This window comes from Motacilla alba, chromosome 4A (assembly GCF_015832195.1).
Source record: "Motacilla alba alba isolate MOTALB_02 chromosome 4A, Motacilla_alba_V1.0_pri, whole genome shotgun sequence".
In the NCBI taxonomy this organism is placed as follows: Eukaryota; Metazoa; Chordata; class Aves; order Passeriformes; family Motacillidae; genus Motacilla; species Motacilla alba.
The window spans coordinates 7,601,972-7,624,502 of NC_052045.1; the positions used below are offsets into that span (position 1 = coordinate 7,601,972).

At 50.5% G+C, this 22,531-nt stretch overlaps 1 protein-coding gene across 4 annotated transcripts; it reads left to right on the forward strand.

Moving 5' to 3' along the window:
- Nucleotides 1–57: 57 nt before the first annotated feature.
- FRMD7 (FERM domain containing 7) lies at nucleotides 58–21,071 on the forward strand. Of its 4 annotated transcripts, none has more exons than XM_038122946.1 (13): nucleotides 58–3,838; nucleotides 4,232–9,500; nucleotides 13,416–13,520; nucleotides 13,852–13,894; nucleotides 15,148–15,226; nucleotides 15,880–15,977; nucleotides 16,105–16,219; nucleotides 16,415–16,562; nucleotides 17,652–17,747; nucleotides 18,015–18,178; nucleotides 18,404–18,472; nucleotides 18,567–18,642; nucleotides 18,759–21,071. In XM_038122946.1, exons 2-13 carry the CDS (start codon nucleotides 9,444–9,446, stop codon nucleotides 19,791–19,793), a joined length of 2,085 nt encoding a protein of 694 aa, XP_037978874.1. In that variant the 5' UTR covers nucleotides 58–3,838; nucleotides 4,232–9,443; the 3' UTR covers nucleotides 19,794–21,071. The 4 variants fall into 4 exon arrangements, with proteins under 4 accessions (XP_037978874.1, XP_037978875.1, XP_037978876.1 ...); XM_038122947.1 differs by having other exon boundaries at nucleotides 58–753; XM_038122948.1 differs by having other exon boundaries at nucleotides 58–9,500; nucleotides 15,193–15,226.
- The last annotated feature ends 1,460 nt before the right edge of the window (nucleotides 21,072–22,531 follow it).

The following is a 22,531-nucleotide window of genomic DNA, read 5'->3' on the forward strand; positions in this document are numbered from 1 at the left end:
TTTTTGAGATCCTGGTTGTATTCTAAATGCAGTAACCACATCTGAATTGTCTTGAGTGAGTCCTGGTGTGGGGGAACAGGGTGTGCAGCTGTGCCCCAGCTGGGTGTAAAGCTCACAGTGTTGGGTGCTCTGAGGAGAGGGAAGGGGAGCAAGGGCTGTGCAAGGCAGGCACTCCCTGAGCTGGGGCCAGTGCAGAGCAGCCCCCTCACAGGCCAGTGTGATGGAACTTTGTTCAAAAGAAATCTGTGTTTGTCTTGTGCGAGTCTCTAATGTTCTTGTTTTCATGCAGGCTCTATGTGAGTGAAGATGGCCGCAAGTCCTGACATCACCTTGCAGTGTCTGTAGCTGCCCTCCATCCAGAGCTGACATCTTCCCACCACCCTGGTGGAGTGAGTGCTCCTGGAACTCTGCCACAGGAGAGGCACAAGATTTTTCCAGAAAACCAAAGTACCCAGAGCAATTTGATAGTAATTATCTTAAATGCTCAGTAAAAGCCCTGAATTTGCCAAGTCAGTGATTGTCATCTGGGCCCTGTAACAAAAAGAGCATCTTCCTCAGGACATACAGTCTTGGCACTGACCTTTAGTACTGCATTTGTAACTAAAGCTGTGATTAATGGAACATGTGATTGCAAGTTGAGAAAAAGTTGATACCTTGGTACCTTCGGTCCTCAGCAGTGTGGCAGCAGGCAAAACCACGTAGCCTGCTCACCACCCCTCCTCCAGCTGAAGCAGCATTAGCCTTATCTTGTAGGTAGGTTTCCGTGCTGTTTCGTCTTCCTGCTCACACTTCCTTTGCTGCAATAGAGAAGTAGTTTCCATCTCGAGAGGGAAATGATAGAGAAGAGCAGGGTGTGCTTCTAAGTGATTTTGGGTGAAATGTCTGCTTCCCTAACCTAGCTGAGAGATGATGGTGAAGCCCTCATTAGTGTCACTGAGGGTGGGAGCTGACACTTCAGGATCTGTCTGCTTTGTGGTGTTACTATTGGGTTCATTGCTGTGTGAGTCTGACTCCTTGTGCGGTTTAAAGGAAGTCAGAATGCAGCAATACTCCCAATTCCTTATGGCACTCAGTGTAACTAAGGAAGCTGCTTCCTCTTTCCATTTGTAAGTTGGGAAGTGATGTGAGTTAAGACCCTGTGACTTACACCACTGGTTTGTTTCCAGGTGCCAGTGTAATACAGGCTGGGTTGGGGATTTTAAGGAAGGACGTAAGATTGTTATTTAAGCTATTATCTTTCAAAAGTCTTTGGTGCTGAGAGTGAACTCAGTTGCTCTGGTAAATAGGTGTGGCACTGTCATGTTGCTCTGTTTGGTTTTGGGGCTGTTTATGCAGTGTTTCATGGCACCCTTTTCTTTGGTCTACCGGGTCTTGCTCTACAGGTGCCTGCAGTGTCCTGCAGCCAGAGGACAGGGATGTCCCCCCAGAGCCAGCAGAGAGCAGGAGCCAGCTGCAGCCCTGGCGAGAGGCCTGTCCCCACCCCGCTCCCCAGCCAGCATGGGTGACACGTAACTGTGCCACTGCCCAGGGCAGAGCTGGGCCCTGCAGCCGGCTGGGTGTGCAGGGGTACAGCCCTCAGCCCCACAAACCCTACAGCCCCACAAACCCCACAGCCAGCACGGAGACCCTGCCAGGCTGCAGGGAGAACCGCCGGCCACACCTCGTGTGGAGCTGCACGCTGGCATCTGCCCCGGGAGGCTGGGCTGTAATTACAGTGTGAAACTAGGTGGAAGTGTCTCGTCTTAATTAAAATGAGATAGGGCTTGCGGAGCAGTACGTGGGGCCGTGTGAGTTATCTGTGTGCAGAGGCAGCGGCCCGGGCAGCTGCTGGGGCCGGTGAGTCACGGCTCGCCCGCTCCGGAGGAAGCGAGCAGCTCCCGGGCTGCGGCCGCGCTCTGTCGGGAGATGACGTGGCCCGATGCTCTGCACTCTGAAAGTGAAATAATGTGGGTTTGGGTGTTTTACATAGCCTCTTTTATCTCTGCCTGGCCAATGCAGCCGCGAGGAGCAGAGGAGGACTGAGCTGTAGTTGGCACAGCGCTCGGTGCAGAGGTGATGTCCCGCTGGCAGCAGGGTGCTGGTGCTGCTGAGGGCAGAGCTGAGCTGGGCTGGCAGTGACCGTGCTGATTGCAGGATTGTAGGGGATGAAACTTGCTCTCTGCAAACAATGTACTGAGTATGGAATCAGCTTACTTGCCGCTGCTGCTCTCCCTCAAAGCAGTTTTCTTCAATCCCTCCAAAGTCTCTGGAGCAATAACTGCAATAATTGATGGGAAAGAGTCTCTCATGATGTTGGAACCTGTGAAATATTCACTCACAGGGGAGGCTTTACTGCCTGTTTGGTTTGTGGCATGTCTGTGCTGTTTGCTGTTCTGCTGGTTCAGTCTGGGTGTGCTGTGACAGCTCTCTCAGCAGTGCCTTACTTCCTCCTAAGCATATTTCCAGTGATTAGGCTTGCGTGGAATTTGAGACTCAGCGACACTGCCAGTTATGGGGTGACCTCAATTGTTCTTGCCTGGGAAGAAAAATCATAACTGTAGCACTTCCCTCCTGGGGGCATATGGGCAAGGGTGTGTTAGAGATGTGGAGGTGCTTGGACTTGCTTGGAATCAGATGCACCAGGGTTGTAGAATAATTTTGAAATTGGACTTCTTGCATGTAAATAAATAAGTGGACTAGAACTCAAATAACAAAGTCGAAAAATTCTCAGACTTATGAAAAGGATTAGTATTTCATACATTTGTGAGACTACAGTGCAACTTGTTCAGTCTTTAGGCTTATGCTTCTACTAAAAGGTTTAATTGATTTATAACTGCAACTCAGTAAAGCAAACAATCAGCTTTCTTGGAAATTTCTGGCTTTTCCAGAAATTACTTTTCTCTTGCCACTAGGCTGCCTAGTTAATGCAGTTTTATGTCCTTGGAAGATCTACCTTGACATAATGTTTAAATATTTGGTCAGCCCAGAAAAGAGAAAATAGACTTGCTGTCTGTGACATTCCTGAAGGGCTACTTGTCTTTTTTGGAACTGGAAAGATAGGATGATCAGTCATCAGCTTGAGATTCATCCTCTTGCTGGGACAGATCTTAGACCCCTTTTCTTCAAATTAATAATGATTTTGTAGTCTCTAACAGCCTGGTTTCTGTGGGAAAACAAGAAGAATTTAACAGAATTTTCAGAAAGCTAATCTATGTTGGAAAAGAGAGAAAGCTGCTCACAGAGCACATGTAAATGCTGGAGCAAGTTGCAGCTCTGAGGGGTGGTGAGGGATTTTCTAAGATGGTATTGAATCACCACTGCTGGAGGAAGGAGTGTGTGAGGTGAGTGCAGCTCCTGCCTCTGTGTGTTGGGCTGTCACATGGGATCTCTGAAGTCCCTTGCAGGGACCACAGTCACATTACTGATCTTGTCATTATTTTCCATTTGTTGTTCCAGGAATTAGCACAGCCTTGCCAAGTGCTCTGGGTCTAATCTCAGTAATGCAGATGTTTTAATAGGTTAGAAGAAAGATTTTAGCTGCAGGCCCTGCCCATTATCAGGCTGTGGTTAGAAGTGCTTGGGTGTCCAGCTGCATTCCTTTCCTTTCAGCTGTCTCTGAAGTAGTTGTCAGCACAGGATCATCCAAATGGTTCCCTCTTGGGGCCCAGTTTAATAATCTGGAAAGGTTTTGTGAATGTACCCCTGAGACCTTGGGACAGTCACAATGTAGGAATGTTTCCTGGTTTTGGAAATATGTCTGTCTTGTACCTGCCACCACCTGCCAGAAGGCCCTGGAAGAGCAGCAGTGAAGTGGGGATCACCTTTGGTCACTACAGAAGTACCAAGCTCCCAGCTTCAGGTGATTACTGCTCTGTTCTCCTCCACTGCCTGCTGTGAAGAGTGGCTTTGACATGCCTTTCCCTCTGCTGTGAGCTGTATTCCTGGAATTTTGGTGTGCCCTGGTAGGACTGAAGTGTGATAAGGGTCTTTTGGGAAAGAATAAAGGGAAAAAAGGAGTGGGGGTAGAGGGGCTACCTGGGAGGGAAGTGTTAGTAAAACTCAGGATGAAGATCCATATGGTGGAATGGGTCTGATCCATTGGCCTGGAGGTACCTGGAGAACATGTGCTTTCCTTGTCTAGGTGTAATCAAGGCTTACTCAACCAGAGTCATTTGTCTTGAGCCAAGAAGGAAACCACATCTGTGATGAAAACAAGCAGCATAGTTCCTTAGAACTCTGTCCTTCCCACTAGGATTCACCTGGCATTGCAGACTCCATTTGGCAGCTTCCTCTCATGAAGCCATTGGCTGTAGGATCCTTCCTGATGTTCAGCAAGTGGCCCGGCAACAACATGTGTGAAAAAATAAAGGACATCAAAAAACAAAGGTACCAGCCCAGTGCTGTGCACTGCTGCACGGGTGTGGAGAGGTGCCTCTCCCCTGCTGGAAATCACTGAATGCCGTGCAATGCCCAAGTCCTTGGAGGCATCAGTGCTCCTTTGATTCAATACTTTTAAGAGGCTTTCTCTTGCTGCATAAATTGCTTTCTCATGTCTTTGAAGTGACCTGTTTGAATTAAACATCACAGAGTGCTTTTTATATAGCTGTGCCAACAACACAGTGCAACTGGCATATCAAAAATGAGATAAAGTGGTCTGGGTATCACCAGAGGCAGGGCAGGATTTAGTTTCTTGTGCAGCTTGTGCTGTCATTTGTATTTGCTTACAGCAAGCTGCCTTCTGCAGTCCTGTAATCGTTTTTACATAACATGTAAAGTCTGGAAAAGGAGGAAAGGTGAGCAATGCCCATGGGTGCATGGAAAGTGTGATTGCTGGAGTGACCTGCTCATGCCTGCACACCGAGTCCTCTCTGGGTTTGTTGTGGGGCACCACCAACACCACGAGAGGGAGCGTGGAAGCCACGAGTGGCTTGGCCTGGGCTGGTCCGGCTCAGAGCAGGGCGGTGCTCCGGCCCCGGCAGCCAAACACAGGTCGAAAACAGAACAGAAATGGAAATAAATTCAGGTTTCAGGGCTTCGGGACTCCAAAGAATGTTTTGCACCTAGGGTTAATTTGTTGCAGGTGTCTGGAATTGCAGTTGTGCTTGGAGTTTTTAGTGCATAATCGAGGTTATTTGGGATTTCCTATTCTGTTATTGCAGGTAGGTAAAAAGAGCCACTTACTTTGGCTGCTGAAGCTAAAATAAAAATATAATCACAAGATTTGTTTTAATTCTGTGATTCCTTGAGCATGAGATTATGCACTAATTTTGCCTTGGGTGGGACTGGGGCAAAATACTGCTGCATAATGTCACCTTCTGATATCAAAATGCTGCTCAGAGAAGTCTTATCCTGCAGCTGGAAGGTTATGGGTGAACCCCACCTAAACACAAAATAAAAAATGCAATTATTTCCATTTTCCCAGCGATTACTTACGAGTAATGAGTGTCAGCACTCTGATTTCAGATTATTTAGCTGATGGTAAGAAAAATGTGATGAAAATGTAAATGTATCATTGTTTATTATATTCAATAAATAGAACAGTTTTGAGACAGAAGTTTTTAGAAGGGCAGGACATGACAAGTCGGGTCTAACTGTTGAGATATATCCAAGATGTAATGAGGAGAAAATGTAAAACAATGATCACTGTTAAAGGTTTAAAGGAAGGACCGTGTACCTGGACTGTCCCCTGCAGGTGTGTCTAAATCAACTCTGGTTTTTCCAGCCTGCTCCAGTGTTTTTTCTGCCTCACAATTTAAGGGTCTTTCCTAGGACCTAACTCAGATATTTCCTGCAGTTTCTGGCAAACTCTTCATTTTCTCTTTATCGTGGGAACACAGCTGATCCATTCTGGAGTGGCTCTGCATCAATCAGGTGATTGTTGTTCTTCTCTTTCAAAGCTAAACAAACTCAATTTTTCAGGGTTTTTTTTTTGGAAAAAAAATTTTGGGGGGGTTATTTTGTAATAAGTTTTAAGCAACTGTGTATAAGCTGGGACTGCAGCTGAGAGTGAAGCCATTCCTCCTGGAAGGGCAGAAGGAATGTGGTAGGTACCCTGTTCTGGAAAGAAATGTCCCTTTTACAGTGCTGGTGCCATGCCTTGGATTCATTAACCAGCTGGGACATCCTGTTGTGGGCCTGGAGCAGTCCAGAAGGATTTTGGCTGTGCCAGAGCCTGCTCTCAGTAATGCTGCCAAGGGCTGCCTTGCTCCCTGGCCCTGCAGCTGGGGGAGTTATGGCTGGGTGAGGAGGGAACGTGGATGTTCTCCTTGCAGCTCCAGCTGAGGAAGAGGAGGTGAAATGTGGGTGTATGAAAGGTCACAGCTGACCAAAGTCCACCTGGGTGAGTCCTGTCTGGCATTTCAAGTGTGCATTTCTGTCTGCTCAGCAACGAGCTGGGTGTGGGTCCTTGCCTCTTGGACTGTGGTGTTTAAAATCCCCTGGCAGATCTCTATTCAATGACTTTATCTATACATCTCAATTTCCTTTCCTCTAAACCAAACTTGAAGATAAACATGACAGAGTCTAAGGGACAGCAGTGCACAGGGATGCAGGGGTAGCATGTTATGTCCCTTCTCTGCCAGAGTTTGGTCTCTCACAGCCTGCTCCTCTCTCAGGAGGCAATGGGGAGGTTTGGGGCATTTCCTTGCCCATCCCCAGCCCCAAACCAGCTCTGCACTGGCTGGCTCACTGCCCAGTGACAATGGCTCACCCTTCCAGGAGGCTCTGCAGGGTGCAGCTGCAGTGCTCAGCTCTCTGCCCTCTCTCTGCCCTCGCTCCAACACCGACAGGGAACAAAGGAGAAACATACAAACATTTCTCCTTGGAAAAAGCGGCAGCAGGGTTTGGGAGGAAGGAAACTTCTTGTTTCTTGCTCTGCTCAGTCCATCCCAGCAAGCTGCAGGGTATTTGAGAGGCTGAAGAAGACCCTGAGCCAATGCATGCAGCCTAATATGGGGTCAGATGCACTCGGTGGAAGAAAGTCCTTCCTGAGAGAACTGGTGCAATGCAGGATGGTGGTAGCAGGGCCCAGGGTATTTAAAATCAAGGGCTGAGCTGGCTGAGCCAGGAGCCCTGAAGCAGAACTCACTCCCCCGTGCTGCTGCTCAGGCCCCTCTGTTCTCTGGTGCTGCTGCTTGGGGTCCCCTCCCCACCTGCCACTATGGCTGTGCTTGCCCTTCGCGTGTTCTGTGCTTTCCTGCACCATTTTCACACTTTTCCCTGCCCCTGCAGATAAGGAGGACATACATACCAGGCTGGACTTTGGCATTGGCTCAGGCCAGGAGCCAGAATTATTCCTGGTGCTCCCCTTGTGTGCTGCTCCGGCTGGCCCCCAAGTCACCTCCAGAAGGAGATAGGTGGGAGTAAAACAGGTTTCTCATCTGCTCAGACAGCAACAATCTCCATGCCCCAAGCAAACCTTGCTTGTCCCACATCTCTTCTTGCTGTCCTTCAGCATCCTATCCCAAAAAGCTCTTGTTAATGTAGTTTGATCCTGTTTGCTGCTGCTGGCTCCATGCTGTGTCCATGGATAGCTTTATAGGGTGGCCAGAGGTCCTGTCTGACCCAAAACAGCCTTATTTCTTCATAGCAAGGTAGTGAAATAAACCCTTTTCTTCTGCCTACAGCCCAAGTGGCCAGTGCCCCGCTTCCAGCAGCATCTGTGGAGTCCAGGGTCAGTGCCCTGGCATGCCAGGAAAGCCTGTAGCAGGGAGACATGGCTTCTTCTGGGCTTGGGGGCTCCCCTATTGCACCCCCATACATCCCTCCTGCCAGCCCAGTGTCCCTGCCATGCTCCCAGTGCAGAGCTGTGCCTGCGATGTGAGAGCCACTCACAGGGGAGCTGCTCCTCTCCTTGGTGCCTGTCAATATTTGACAGCACAAACATTTGAAGCTGCAGAGGGAGAGTGCACTCAGCCCCCCCAGATGGTTTGTACGTGATGCTGCCCTTCTCCTGTGACACAAAGACCTCAGACCCCAGGGCCACAGGCAGAGCTGCAAATTTGGTCCTTGACGTGGGGCTGGCACAGGGGGCACAGCCATCCCCTCCTGGAGCACAGTGGACTCAGCTGATTTGTGGAGCAGCTTCATGGGGAAAAGCAGGTTGGCTTTGATTTTCAGGCTCCTTTTTGTCTTGGTTAGCAGAAGATTTATATATTTTTCTGTGGATAAAAAGCTCTACGGTCTTTCTCTCTGCACCAGAGATGACAAGGTATTATGTTGCCCTGATGGTCTCTGTCTTGATATCATCAAGAATGTTTGGGAAGTGTAAGAGAGGCCATGGCAAATGGTCTGGAGTGACTTCCAGTGGAAGTTTCAGTAAAAACAGGCAAGGGAGCACCAAGCAAAATCTCTGCAGCACTGAAGGTGTTTTTTTGTTTGCTGAGCCATGTTTCTATCACTCTGGGCCCCACAGGATGGTGTGTGTTTGTGACTTTTTCCAGCAGCAATAATGATCCCCTCTTGCAGTCCAGTGCCTGCCTTCGGCACTGCTCAGTGCATCTATTTCTGAAAGTGGGGGCTCCTGCCCAAAGGCTGCTTTCACCCAAAAGCTCAGTGAGGTGCTCTCTGATGGGTGAAAGAACCAGAGGGGTCAGAGGGCTCCTCATGGCCCTGCAGCACCTGGGGCAGAGAAGCAGCACAAGCATCCCCAGGCACCCAGCACAGAGCAGCCTCAGGATGGGGGCTGGCTCTGGCAATCTGAGGATGAGCTGATGAGTGGGGACAGGGGCTTTTCAGATTTGAACTGGGAACCAGGTTGTCTCAAAGGCTTGTGAGACTTCGTTAAGCTACTCAACCACAGTGTGAGCTGGGAGTTAGGAGCAGGCTCTCCTCTGCCTCTCCAGGAAGGATTCACAACCGGTTTTGAGTCCAGTTGGAAACATTTTCCAGTCTCTGGTGAAGTACATCAGCCCATCCACACATCACTCAGTGGACAGGACGTGATCTGCCCACCCCATGGAGCCAGCACAGCTGCCAGCCAGCTGCCCTGCCAGTGCCCCTTGACCAGAGCAGAGCAAGGGTGACTCTCACTGCTGGTGACTTTGTAGGAGAGATGCTCAGCTCTTCTCCCCTGACCCGTGGTAGCAAGTGTGGGTTTGCTTTGCCCTCGCATTGCTCACCACCAGCTGCAAGAGCTGAGCATTTATCTCAGCCCCATTACTGCCAATCTCCCCCTATTAATACACCCATAATTCACAGGCAGAAAACATCTTTTATTGCAGTGGTGACATTTAAACCAAGGGAGGTATTGGTTTTTTGGGGTTTTTTTGTTTGGTTTTTTTAAATTAGTTTTTAGGCAGTCAGCTCATGTGCTCCAGCCTCTGTTCCACATCTGTGAGTGCAGCCTTCTCCATCCAGCTGAGAGGGAATTATATGTGCAAGAGGAGTCAGGGCTCCCTTCCCAGCTCCTGGCTCACACTGCTAGCACTGCTGTGCCTGCTGCACACCCAGCCGCGTGCCCGAGGATGCTGCACCTGAAAGTCCAGTTCCTGGATGATTCCCAGAAGATCTTTGTAGTTGATGTAAGTGGGTATCATATTCTTACTGATTTTTTGGTGTTAATTATTAAGTCATTGCTGCTCTGAAGGATTGCATGGTCTCTGTTAGCTTCTTGTTTTCAGCTTTTAAAAAAATCCAGCAAACAAACAAGAAAACCAATCTCAAATTCAAAATGAAGCTTTCTAGAACTAATTGGTGTTTTTTGGTATCAGCATACTCCTATGCTCCCCTGTTGTTGGCATTATTTATAAAGAAGGAGGAATGGCTTTTACTTACCTGATGTGATCTTTAGTGAATCAGTTAATATTAAGTGATGGTCTTGACAAGTGTTGAGTTCTCTCATTTGTCTGGCTGCCAGTGTAAACATTCAGCAAGGAAGTAAAGTCTGGGAACAGAATAAAAATAGCATATTTGTCCAAGTTATCCCTGTTGAGAAACATCTGCACACATCTTCTCCTGGGCATTCAGGTGAAAAAGAAAACTGTGTGGTTTTATGAATAGCTGAGGAAAAAAACTCACTCTGTCTTATTTTCTGCATGGCAGTGTCCCACAACATATTGTGATTAATAATTCACATTTAACAAATCCTAGCTCTGAACTAGGTTTAAAATATTAAGTATTAATATCAATGGTGTTAGATTTATGCATATTTGTATAGATAACTGAAAGTAGGTATGTCTTGACTGTGTGTTAGAAGCATCTTTTTACAAGTGTGATTGCACATTTACTGTTGGTTAGGGTTTAATAATCACAGTAGCTTATTGAGTTAATTAATTCAAGTAGATTTGTTCTAGTACTTACCTGCACCTCCTGTGGGAGCAGAGTGTTTAATATAAAGTGGTTTTTTTTTCAAGTTCTGTTGATTTTCTTATATTGTCCTCTTCTGTGGTTTATAGCACAGCCTGAGAACTGCTCTCTCAGATGCACAGCTCCATTTCTTTGTGACAGTATTTTGCACAAAAGAGGAATATAAAGCAATTCCATCCCTTGCCACAGTACTGAAGTTGTTTGATTTAGTTTAATTAATCTATGCTAGTCCAGGAGTCAGCTTAAAAATGAGACTAGTAATTTTAAAATGCCTTCCCCTCCTCCCCCCATTGATTAGACCAGGTTGCAGTGAGACACAATTCAAAAGATGCTTCTGCTACAATGTTGCTGCATTTTTTCCCATCTCTGTTTTCTTATTTGCTCAAAACGCAGCACTATAGCTCTGCACGACATGTTATTGCAGCAAATAGCTTCCATTAGAGGAACTCCTGGTCATTTCCTTTTTTAGCATGCAATGGTATTGGAAACCCCTTTTAGGCATTTCATGCATTTGCTGCTGCTGTGCGGGTACAATAAATGAGTAGCTGAATTAGTGACTTCTCCAGTATAAAAGGAGTGCTTTGGGCTAAGTTTTGAGCAGATATTTTAAGCAACTCTTCCTAAACCCCTCCTGACTTTGGAAAGCTCTTTTGAATGAGGAGTACTTCAGTATAATGGGAGGGAAAAGGACAAAAGGGAGAAAACACAGAGGGCCTGACTCCCCCTGCACCTCATGCTCAGTGTAAACATCTCTACCTGCCTCACGTGGGTGTCACAGCTGCTGGCATGTGCAGCAAGGTCTCCTTTTCAGGCTGCTTTACACGAGAACAAGTTCTGGTGCTGGATGCTCACCCAGGAAGGCTTCTGCCTTCATCTGCATCAGTTGGGACCATTGAGCTCCCAGGATTTCCTTCAGCTGAGCACTGGTTCCTGGGATAACAGGTCTGAGCCCTCAGGGCAGAGAGGGGCTTGGCACATCTCTGAATGTCCCCACTGTGCCCTCTCTGCTGAACACGCCATGGCTGGGCCTGGGATGTTGCTGGGCAAACCAAACAAGCCCAGAAAAACTGAGGCTGCTGAGGCTGAGTGAAGGACACAGACTCCTGTGGTCGTGTGTCCCCTGTAAAGCTGGGAATTCCTTGCCAGGAGGTGGGTGGGCCTGGTCGCAGAGGAGCAAAGGCTGGTGGCTTTTGGTGCATGGCACTGTGCTGATAGGGCAGGCATCTCCCAAGGGAGATGGTGGTGGGAAAAAATCACACCAAATCCCACAAGGTGTTGCTCACCCTAACCCATGGACCTGGCTGTAGCAGCGTGTCCTATGGGAATGCTGCAGAAATGGACTTTGCCTTTGGGCTGCAGGTGCTGCCAGGGTCCCTCTGGGGACATGGGGGTGTGCATGTGTCCCGTGTGTTGCACGTGCTGCTGTCTGCCCCTGGAAGTGCCTCTGGCTTTCTGATTCTGCTCACAGTCCCAGATGCTTTCACTGAGGAGTGAAGGGCGAGTGCAGCCTCCCCTTTTCACCTTCTGCTCTGGGGTTTCTGCCTGTGGCTGCTCACCTGGCCCTGCATCATTCCCAGAGGCACCTGTAGGCTGGGACATGGGACAAACAGCCCCACATGCCATTGCTTCTGCCCAGCACAGACCCCACTTCTCTCACTTGGTGCAGTGCAGGGCTGATGCTGCTGAGCGTGACTGTGCCCCAGTGCTTGAGGAAGCACTGGCCTCTGCACCCCAAAATCCAGGACAGGACACCTGCAAGCAACACTCTACAAGAGAAAGGCTCTGCTTCTAAAGCACCCCCTGCAGCAGCAGGGCTGTGTCTCCCAGTGAGCAGGTTTTCCTGGGTTTGGGGCTGCTCCTGTCCCGTGGTGCCTGCCCCGGGCAGTGCTGGCCTTGGAGTAGAGTGGGTTGCTCCCAGCAGATATATGGTAGGTAATAACCCAGTAAGAAATGCTTGTCTTTCCTGGCTGCCTGACAAAGGCCAAGGCCTTTCATGCTAGAAAATTCTAGCTTGGGAAAAAACATTTATAATTTTTTTAATTACCCTTGTGATCCAGTAATTTTGAGGAGAACTGGGAGTGCTGCAAAGTGAATGCTGTTATTATGCTATCACTTTTCTGCAGCCTTTCAGCACAGAGCCAGCAATTTCATCCCAGGAGAAGCCCTGAAAGGTGGTTATTAGTGTGCATCACCACCAGCAGCCAGGTCCCTCCCATCCCTGCTGGGGACAGCCACTGCCACAGGGAGCTGCAGCCTGTCTTCCCCTCCATCACCCAACATGTGATAATTTAGCAGCTGTCTAACCTGGCCTCTCTGCTCCAGCCTGCTTTTGCAATAACCATTACTTCTTTTTGGTCTGCTTTTCACAAGCTGAAGCCATATCAGGGTTTTGTTGGGGTGGGTCACTGCCATTTTAATTTCTGGTGCTTTCTGGAGCATTTTCCAGAGCCAGGGGCCTCCTGATTTGATCTCCAGCCTGATCATACAGCATGGCAACAAGTCAAGAAAACACCCTCCAAGTGTTTCTGTTTACTGGGAATAACTACAGCCTGGCCTCCCTTATCAGCATGTAGCACCACTTAATTCATATTGCTAAAGCCCACGGATGACTCAGAGCCCACGGCACAGGATCTCTGGTCCTGCTGCTGTTAATTACCATGAACCATAATAGCAGCTCATCCCCAGCTGCTGGGACACAGACTCACTGCACAGGTTTGAGGTCTGCTCCCGTTGGCTCTGAATGAAGCACGTTTGCCATGGCTGTCCCTGGTTCAGGCAGGTGCTCGTCCTGGGGATCACTCATTGGTTTGCCAGGGGCAGAACTGCTCACACAGTGATAGTTGTGACCAGTGAGTCAAAACATGGTTTATTTTCTCTTGCTCTCCTTTCTGGTTTATGTTCCTTAATAAAGGAAAGATGTGATGGGAAGGAATCTGTTTCCAAAAGCAGGGGGCACAGCATGCAGCTGTCCTGTTGTACATGCTGAAGCCAACAGCATTTATTAAGATTCTGCTGCTGCATGGTCAGGAAAGGGGTGCAGGAAGGGAGCTGAAATTTCTCCCTAACTCTCTGAAATCCCATCATGTCAGCATTGCCTAACCTGCTGCTTCTGTGCTGTGTTTGTTTGCTAGCAAAAATCCTGTGGAAAAGGGCTCTTCAACCTCACCTGCAGCCACCTCAACCTCGTGGAGAAGGAATACTTTGGGCTGGAGTTTCACAGCCAGGCTGGGAACCAGGTGAGTGCAGCCGGCACCTGGAGCTGCCAGTGCCTGCATGGCTGGGGGTTGTTGGCACCTCCCTGAAATTCCAAATGGAAAATTAAATAGAAAGTTTTGCCATGATGGCAGGAAAACCCTGAAAATGGCAGTTAGGAGGGGAGCCACAAGCCCCACAAGCTCCAGCTCGTGGTCTATCCATTGCCATCCGTGTGGCACTGCCCAGCAGGACACTTGTCACAGCAGCCAAGCTGGCCGGTGTTTTCATGCTGCATTCTACCATGCTGCTGCTGCTTTTATTCCCCATCTCTTGTGCTGTTTATTTACCCTGCTCTTCTTTGCCTTATTTCAGGTCTGGTTGGAACCACTAAAACCCATAACAAAGCAAGTGAAAAGTAAGTATTTCAAGAATAGAATTCTTATAAATCGTTACCAGTGACAGCCTAGCACAGACATATTTGTGCCGTATTGTTTCTGGGGGACAGGATCTCTGGCTTCCAGCACTTAACCAGGCTCATTTTAGAGGGTGAGGCTGGGCAGGATTGTTTGCAAGGACACCTCAGTCCATACAAAATCCCAGAGAAATACCACTGCCTTTGCAATCTGGTATCTGCACCATTTTAGGCTGGAGCTGTTAATAATCTGACAGCTTGGCAGAGGAGCAGGGGTGGCTGAGTGCCTGTGTGGCCGTGCTGGCAGTGTGACAGGCACTGCTCCTGCTTGTCCTCCTTTTCCCTTTGCAGCTCAGAGTGGCCCAGGCACCTGCATGAGGCAGGGTCCCCCCTCTGCCCCGCAGGCCCTGCAGCTCCTCCCCAGCCCCACAGAGCTGCTGCAGAGCCTGACCTGAATTCAGGCCCAGCCTCCTCTGCCATGGCCATGAGCAGTGTCAGCTCAATGCTGCTCCCAGCTCAGGCCTCTTTCCATGCCCATAGTGTTTTCCCCAAGTACAGGATGGCTGGGAGGGGACTGAGAGCTTGGGGCCATGACCCCAGTCTTTGCCATGGGGAGGCTGCAGAGCAGGGTTTGCATGAATTTCCCTGAAAGGGGAAAGCCTGATAAGGAACCTTTCCTTTCTGAGAGCACCACAATTGGAATTGTTGCAGGCACCTATTTCCTTTACCAAGTGCTTCTGGCCTGTCCCTCTGAGCCATCCAGGGTGTTCTGTGACAGTCGGTGCTTACATAATTGCCTCTCTCCCTCCACACATTTTGCCTTGGGCTTGGCTGCTTGTTCTCACTCATCCCACAAAAAACCCCTTTGCCCAGGCAGCCTCCTATGGAGCTGTTGCATCCCAAGTGCTTGGAGGGCTGAGTTTAACACACAGCCCCAGTGATGGCAATTACACCAAGGCTCTGGCCACGCTCCCTGGCACCATTTCATGGAAACCCCCTCTAACAGGGATTTTTGCAATTTAAAGAACTGCTGGGACATTTTTCTCTTTAGTATTCTTTAGATATCCAAACCTCTATTTGTATTCATTGGTAATGCTGGGGGCCTGGGCAGGCTGGTTTTGGGGGGGCAGGTTGTAGTCCCTGATTTTTAAGGGTCCAGATAATTTACTCTGTAAGGAGGCAGCATGTGTGAAGAGAGTTGTAAATGTTCTCAATAGACATGTAAAAGAAAACTTATGAAGATGTTGTGTTTTAAGATCCTAAGGAGGTTCTTTTCAAATTTATGGTGAAATTTTTCCCAGTGGACCCCAGCCACCTGAGAGAAGAACTGACCAGGTACAGTGCTTGTTTTATCACCTTCTTACCACACAGTTCTGTGTTTTTGCAGTGTGTTAATTCTTTATCTTCACCCACCCCAGCCTGTCTGTGTGCAGTGGTTATCCTAAGTGTTATGCTTATTACACTTTACAGAACAAAACCAGAGAATATCTTTTCTTGATCCACTGTTTTAAAACACAATCCATTTGAAGGATCAGCTGTCTTATGAGGCTGCGATTTGTTTACTGCCAAACACTTTAGCAGTTGAGCACAGAGTCTGACTGCTCAGTCTAGCTCCTGCCTCAAGCAGTGTTCTGAGAGAACAACTTTAGTTTTATTTTTAAAAATGACATTGTTAGCTTCTACAATTTTAGAGAAAGCACTGCAAACAGGGACTAAGAATAAAATCGAGACGGTGCTTCTGCAGAACGTCAGCCGCAAGAGAGGCAAATGCCCTCCAAAACAGAAAGGAATGTTAATTTTGAAATCTACTAATGAGCATTTCAATGACAGGGACGTGCTGGCCCTACCGGTGCCCAGCTGCAGCCTTCACCAGGGGCTGCACGCTCATCCTGTGACCCTGTGGATGTGCATCCCATGAGATATGGGAGCAAGCACAGCTCAGCCCAGCACCCAGTTCCCCCAGGGCATGCTCCTGTCCTCCTCCACAGGTACCTCTTCACCCTGCAGATCAAGAAGGACCTGGCACAGGGGCGGCTGCCCTGCAGCGACAAGAGCGCGGCGCTGCTCGTCTCCCACCTGCTGCAGTGTAAGGGCAAGCCAGCGCCTGCAGGGCCAGGGCCCCTTCCCTGGGGACAGGCTTCGGCCGTGCAGCCAGGGCTCCCCTCTGCACTGACCCCTCACAGCCTAATCCATGCTCTCCCTGTGTTCCAAAGCCGAGCTGGGCGACTTCCACGAGGAGACAGACCAGCAGCACCTGGCCACACACAGGTACCTGCCCAACCAGGAGTACCTGGACAACAAGATCATGCACTACCACCGGAGACACAGGTGAGGGCTGCTCCACACCACGGCCAGCCACAACCCCCATGCTGGATCTCTGCTGACACGATGATCCCATCAGCAGGCAGGGCTGGCAGTGGGGTGGGTGTGATGCCAACCTGTGCACCCACAAACCAGCTTTTTTCAGCCCATTTCAGCATCTCCCTTCTCACTCCTGTGGCTTCCTGTGCGTTGTGTCTCCAGAGGGAAGACGCCAGCCGAGTCGGACGCTCAGCTGCTGGACGTGGCCAGGAAGCTGGAGATGTACGGGATCCGCCCGCACCCCGCCAGCGACGGCGAGGGGACACAGATCAACCTGGCCGTGACACACATGGGGGTGCTGGTGCTGCGGGTGAGCCCGGGGCTCAGGTTTGGCCTCTCCACATGGAGGTGACCCTTCTCCCCTTTGAGTGCCTCAAGCTCTGCCAAATCCTACAAGAGGGCACGTGTTCCACAGCCAGGGGGGTGCAGGGGATGCTGTGGGGCTCAACCCCACCGGCCCTGCGTGCCACTGAACGTGCCCCAGCTCTGCTGGCCCTTGTCCCACGAGCGTGGTGGCCGTGTGAGCAGCACAGGTCCCACGGCTCTGTCACATGTGCTCACTGTGTAATCTTCTGGTGAAAATAGCCCCCCACGTCTGTGCAATTACATAACGCTGTAATCACGGCCGAGCTGCACGGTAAATACAGGCTTCCTCTCAGCCAGCATGAGGCAGCGCTCCGCTCCCACACCAGCTGATTTCAACCTGGGAACATCTTGTCACAGCAAAAAAAAAAAAAAAAAAAACCCAACAAACCCAAACATAAAACCTAGCTGTGGGTCTGCTGTTGGTAATTAGTGCTGCCAGACCTGGTTATTTATTCAGAGCCATAAACACCCCTCACGCATGATTAGAGCATCTGTGAGCCCATTAAAATCTGGGCTCTTGCAGAAAGCTGAGAGGGTCCTGGTGCCACAGAGTGGAGTAAGACAATTTTTCCTGGTTCTGCCTTGTGGCTGTATCTAACCTTGTGCAAAATGATAACAGAGTAATTAATGTGTGCTTGCAGCCTGCTTAAACCAGGTCTAAAGGTGTGGGGGTGAGCTGAGCACTGCTACACTTCCCAGCAAAGGAGGGGAGAATATGATTTATTTGAGGCACTGATTCTGCCTTAACTCACATGATATTTGAGCTGGCACAGATAGGACTCCCTGCCTTAACCTGTCTGAGGTTTGTCTGGGGATCCTGGACTTTTGCAAAGAGCTTCAGCAGGCAGAGTCAAGCCCTGAACCTCAATTTCTCCTTGTAGAACCAGCTGATGGAGAGTCAAACACCAATCCCCAGCTCCAAGAGCTGCATTGGAGTCTGATGCAGCGTCGTGTGAGCTCAGGCCTTGGCCCACTGCGTTTCTGTCTTTACAGGTTGCCCATCCAGCTGTAATTGCTGTGTTTGTCCTTGCAGGGCAATACAAAGATCAACACCTTCAACTGGTCCAAAATTCGCAAACTGAGTTTCAAGAGGAAGCATTTTCTCATCAAGCTCCATGCAAACATCTCTGTAAGTACCACGCCACAGGCAGCTGCTGGGCTCGGGAGCAGACAGCTGTGGATGGAAGATCACACAAAGTCCCCAGTTTTGAGTAAAATCCCTTCCTGCTGCTCATGATGGTGCTGCTTCTTGAGGGCTACTCCTGTGTCCCCAGCGAGGTGACAGTGCATTGCCTGGAGCCACTGACAGCCCAGATGACCCTTGGGGGATCAGGAGGGCAAATGGCAGAGCTTGGGCTGTGCCCCTGACCCTGGCTGTCCTGTCTCTGGCACACAGGCACTGTGCAAGGACACGCTGGAGTTCACTATGGTCAGCCGGGACACCTGCAAGGCCTTCTGGAAGACGTGTGTGGAGTACCACGCCTTCTTCAGGCTCTCTGAAGAGCCCAAGTCAAAGCCCAAAGCCCTTCTGTGCAGCAAAGGTTCCAGCTTCCGCTACAGGTGAATTCCCAGGGGAAACCCAAACTGCTGGGGCTGGGAAGGGCCTGGGGATGGCTCCAAGCCTCCCTGTTATGTCCGCCCTGTCTGAATCCAAGGGGATGATAGCAGCTACTTCTCCTGGAGAGAGCCCTGCCTCAGTCCTGCTGCATCCCCTCACAAGGGGCACAGGGCCTGCCCAGGGCTGGGGCTGATGGTGCTGCTCACGTTTCTCCCTCCATGCTGCAGTGGCAGGACTCAGCGGCAGCTGCTGGAGCACGGGAGGAAGGCTAAAATGAAGAGCCTGCCCTTCGAGAGGTACCGGGGGCATGGAGGGAGCGGTGCCTGAGGGGACTGGGGAGAGGGGAAGGACCCTCCTGGCCATACACCTGCCCTTGCTCTTGTCCTGCAGGAAGCACTACACGTCCCGCTATGATGAGAGGCAGTGCCGCTCCTCCCCGGACCTCCTGACGGATGTGTCAAAGCAGGTGAGTCCCCGTGGCATCAGTAACAGCAGTGCCAGGGCCTTGGCACTGCTGCCCCAGCTGGGGCCAGACCCTCAGCTCTGGGTGCTCCCTTCCCACCCGCTCTGTGCCCTGCCCAGGTGGAGGAGCTGCGCCTGGCCTACGGCAGCCGGGGCTCCTACCACGCCAACGGAGTGCACGGCTCTGAGCCCACCCTGGACAGCCGGCGCCGCAGCTCCACCATGGAGGTGACATTTGCTGCTGAGCTGGAGCGCTCCAAGCCCGAAGCATCCCCCACCTTCCTGCCCCACTCCAAAAGCTCGTCTGCCTTCCCCCTGCTCTACGCCGAGCTGGAGATGGAGCGGGCGTGGGAGCCCATCGACCTCTTCGGAGCCAGGAATCCCTTGACATCCTTTCGGCCCCACCACCAGTTCGCTGGGAACAGTAAAAGCACCTCTGTGGGCAACATGCGGGAAGTGAGCACCCGGCAGCTGGTGTACACGGATGTGCCCTGTCCCCCGCCCATGGTGGCCCCAGCCCCCGCTGTGCTCTTCTATCTGGACAGGGCGCTGCAGCCCTCACGCCCTGCCCTGGCCCCTGGCGAGGACACAGCAGGACCGGCCGGTGCAAGCGGCCCCGTGGCAGCAAAACCCCCCTGGCAGAGCCCGAGCGGGGCCCAGGCTGGGCAGCTCCACGGTGAGGCTGCAGGCACAGCCGTGGGCACGAGCATGGCAGGGGAGAGCAGGTCACTGGCTCGCTCCTTCGATTCCGGCCTTCAGGAGCAGCCTCCCAAGCGGTCTTGGAGCCAGTCGGACATGAAAACCATCCGCTTCCCCTACGGCTCCGAGTTCAGGCCGCTGGGGCCGTGCCCTGCTCTCAGCAGTCGGAAAGGGGGTGTTTTTTGGCACGTCCCAGCCCAGCAAGGGCTGGCTCTGGGGCTGCGGCGCTCCACCGAGCGCTACCTGGGCAGCAGCACCGAGTCCAGCGACTCCGACTCGGACCTGCTGGCCGCCGAGCACTGCTCCCTGTACGGCCGCGTGCTGCGCGCGCCCACGGCCCGCGTGCGGCTCTCCTCGGGCAGCCTCCAGCTGGATGAGGAAGATGAGGAGGTGTCCTTTGCCACCGGTGCTGCTGAAGAGAGGATTTCCAGAGGGGCCTCCAAGTATTTCACCTAGGTGCCTGACACGGGCCAGAGGGAGCAGAGGTGGCCGGTGCTGACCCAGGGTCAAAGAATGGTGACACTCTTCGTTTGCAGGTCTGCTTACAGCTTATGAAACATTGATGGGATCGTGTTGTGCGAGTGCTCTTAGCTATAGAGGATGTGTTAATGGACATCAGGGGTGTGTTCAGAAGTATTCAAGCCTTGTACCGCACTTGGAAGCTGGTTTGCCTCTGCCACCACACTTTGAAGGGGGATTCTTGCTTCAGCCAGGGATCTCCTAAAGCCCTGCTAAGCCCCTGTGTCCTGCCCAAGCTGATGCTTGGAGCTCAGCTGCTGGAGTCTTCATTGAGGGGGAGGGAGAAAAAGAGACTTCTCAAATAATAGTTTCAGCTGCTGCTTTTCCCAGCTGCAGGGAGGCACGCTGGAGGGCAGGGTGTTTCAGGCCCTTTTGGAAAGGAGAAAGATCTTCGTGGGAGGCTGCTTCTCGAGCTGATGCCATGTGGACAGGACAAAACCCCAGCATAGAGCCCGTCTCCTCACTTGCCTCACCTCCCTCCAGTGCTGCAGGGAGTACCTGGCTGTTGAAGACAAAGCTCTGTGTGTGGCTGTCTTCTCCTTGGCCAGTTTAGAGGATTATCCTTCTCCAGAAATATCTCAGGAGTGTTTTTCAAGCTTTAGAAGCCCCCCATGGTGAGCACTGGGAAGAGGGTTCACACTCTCTAACTGTGCTCTGCTTAGGCACATCAGCCATCACCTCCTGGCAGCACCATGACAGCCCCAGTACCTCAGTGCCCTGCTTAAATCTGAGGGAGAGAGACAGGTAAGGGGGTTCTTTGGGGTCCTTTGCTTCCCCAAATCTGTCCTCAGTTAAGCAGCAAGGGAAAAAAGATATCAGGAGCAGGTAGGAATGGAACAAGCAGCTTCTTGGAAGTACTTTTATTTTAAAAACTTACTGTTACCCTAAACCTACATGAAATCTACTTGGAAATCTTGAGAATGATGACACCTGCGTAAGATTTGGGGGGGGGGGGGGGGAATCTTAATAATTAAAGAACAACCCTTTAAGTCTTTGTAGGACATCACTGTAAAGCAGGGAGACAGCCCAGAAAATCCACAGTGGAGAAACCACTGCAGCCTGCCAGAAGGATTTCAGAAAGACAGAAGTTGGGACAAAAAAAATAGATTAAAATGTAGAAAGAACCAGGAGTATGGGTCCTGCTCACTCTGCATGTTGCTGTCCTTTGTTTTAGAAGGTGGACAATAAAAAACAGTTGTTCACACTGGACTTTTGAGTTCCTCCTTCTGCCCTGTGAAATCTGCACCCTCAGACCTGCAGGCACCTCCTGCCACAGCACACCTTGGCCTGTGCCTCCCAGCTCAGGAGCTTCCCTCAGTGCTCCCACAGCTGGTTTCCGTCTCCTGCTCTGCTGCCTGGCCTCCTCTGTGCCTTTGCTGTCCCAACTGTGGAGACTTGTGGAGATCCCTGAAGGCTGCTGAAAACAGCCACATTCTTGGTTGGTTGCCCAAAGAAATGCATTAGCCCAACAAGTGAGTACATTGTAAGGTTTGCTGCTGCTCCTAGTTACCCTGTGCTGAAGCTGAGAGCTGCACTGATCCCTCATGCTGCTCTGGCCCGTTCTACTGAAAAAAGGGATAATCTTTCTGGCTAGAGGGCTGTTTCTTCCCCATTCCCAAAGCTCTGCACCTTGGAAAGAGCAAGAATCACCACTCAGTACATTTAAGAATGGCAATCTCTGGGCACAGTTTGGTAGAGGGTTAAAAAAAGCAGCAGCATTTCAAACACAGGCTGCACACACAGTCCTGGGATACTTCCACAATCACCGTTAGCTCCTCAGAGCATGTGGAGACACACCTTGAGCACATCCCAGAGCAGACACAGTCCCACCATGAGAGATCACTGTACCAACACCCTGCCCAAATCTTCAGGAACTGCCTTAGTCTTGAAGACTATGCTGGGAAAACAGCATTGAGAGGGAGAAACAAGGGCTTGGGAACTATTTTTGGATTTTTCCATGGACTAGGGAGCACTGGGGCACAGTGTGGGCACTGTGCCTCAGCACATCCTACACATGGTCAACAACAGCAGAGGAACAAAGCAGCCCCTCAGCAAGTGACACAAATCGACATCTCTGAGCTAAATTAATTGAATAAACCACTTTAGTAGGACTGACTAAAATTCAGGAACAATCCCAGTAAGCAGCAGCTTACTTGTCAAGGAACAATTGAAACAACCCTGGCCTAGGTCCTTCCCCTCGCTCCCTGCTCAGCCCTATTCACCCCTGAGATAAGGACAACTATTTAAGTGATTTTGTTTCCCTAGGGAAGAAAACAAGGATGCAGAGAGGACGTGGAAAGATTTGGTTTGCTGGTGGTGAAAGACAAACAGCAGAACCTGGAAAATGTAAACTGTTACAGTCCTTACACAAAGGATTATTGAAGGGGGAAGGCACTGCAGCATCACAGTGGGAAAACATTAAGCTACTCAGTGCATTCAGATAGAAGTAACTGATTTATATAAAACAGATAAAGGTTTAGACAAAATAGATAAAGCTGTGAAATAAGCCAACATACACACCACTAAAACTTTGCCCAGAGGAAAGGAATCTTATTCCAGTGTTAAGTCATAAAACAGTGCGATAAAAATCAGACTTTTAACAATCACTAAACTTTGAGCAAACACATTAAAACCTACACACTCTTCTATTCAGCTGTTGAAATTGCAAGGCAAGA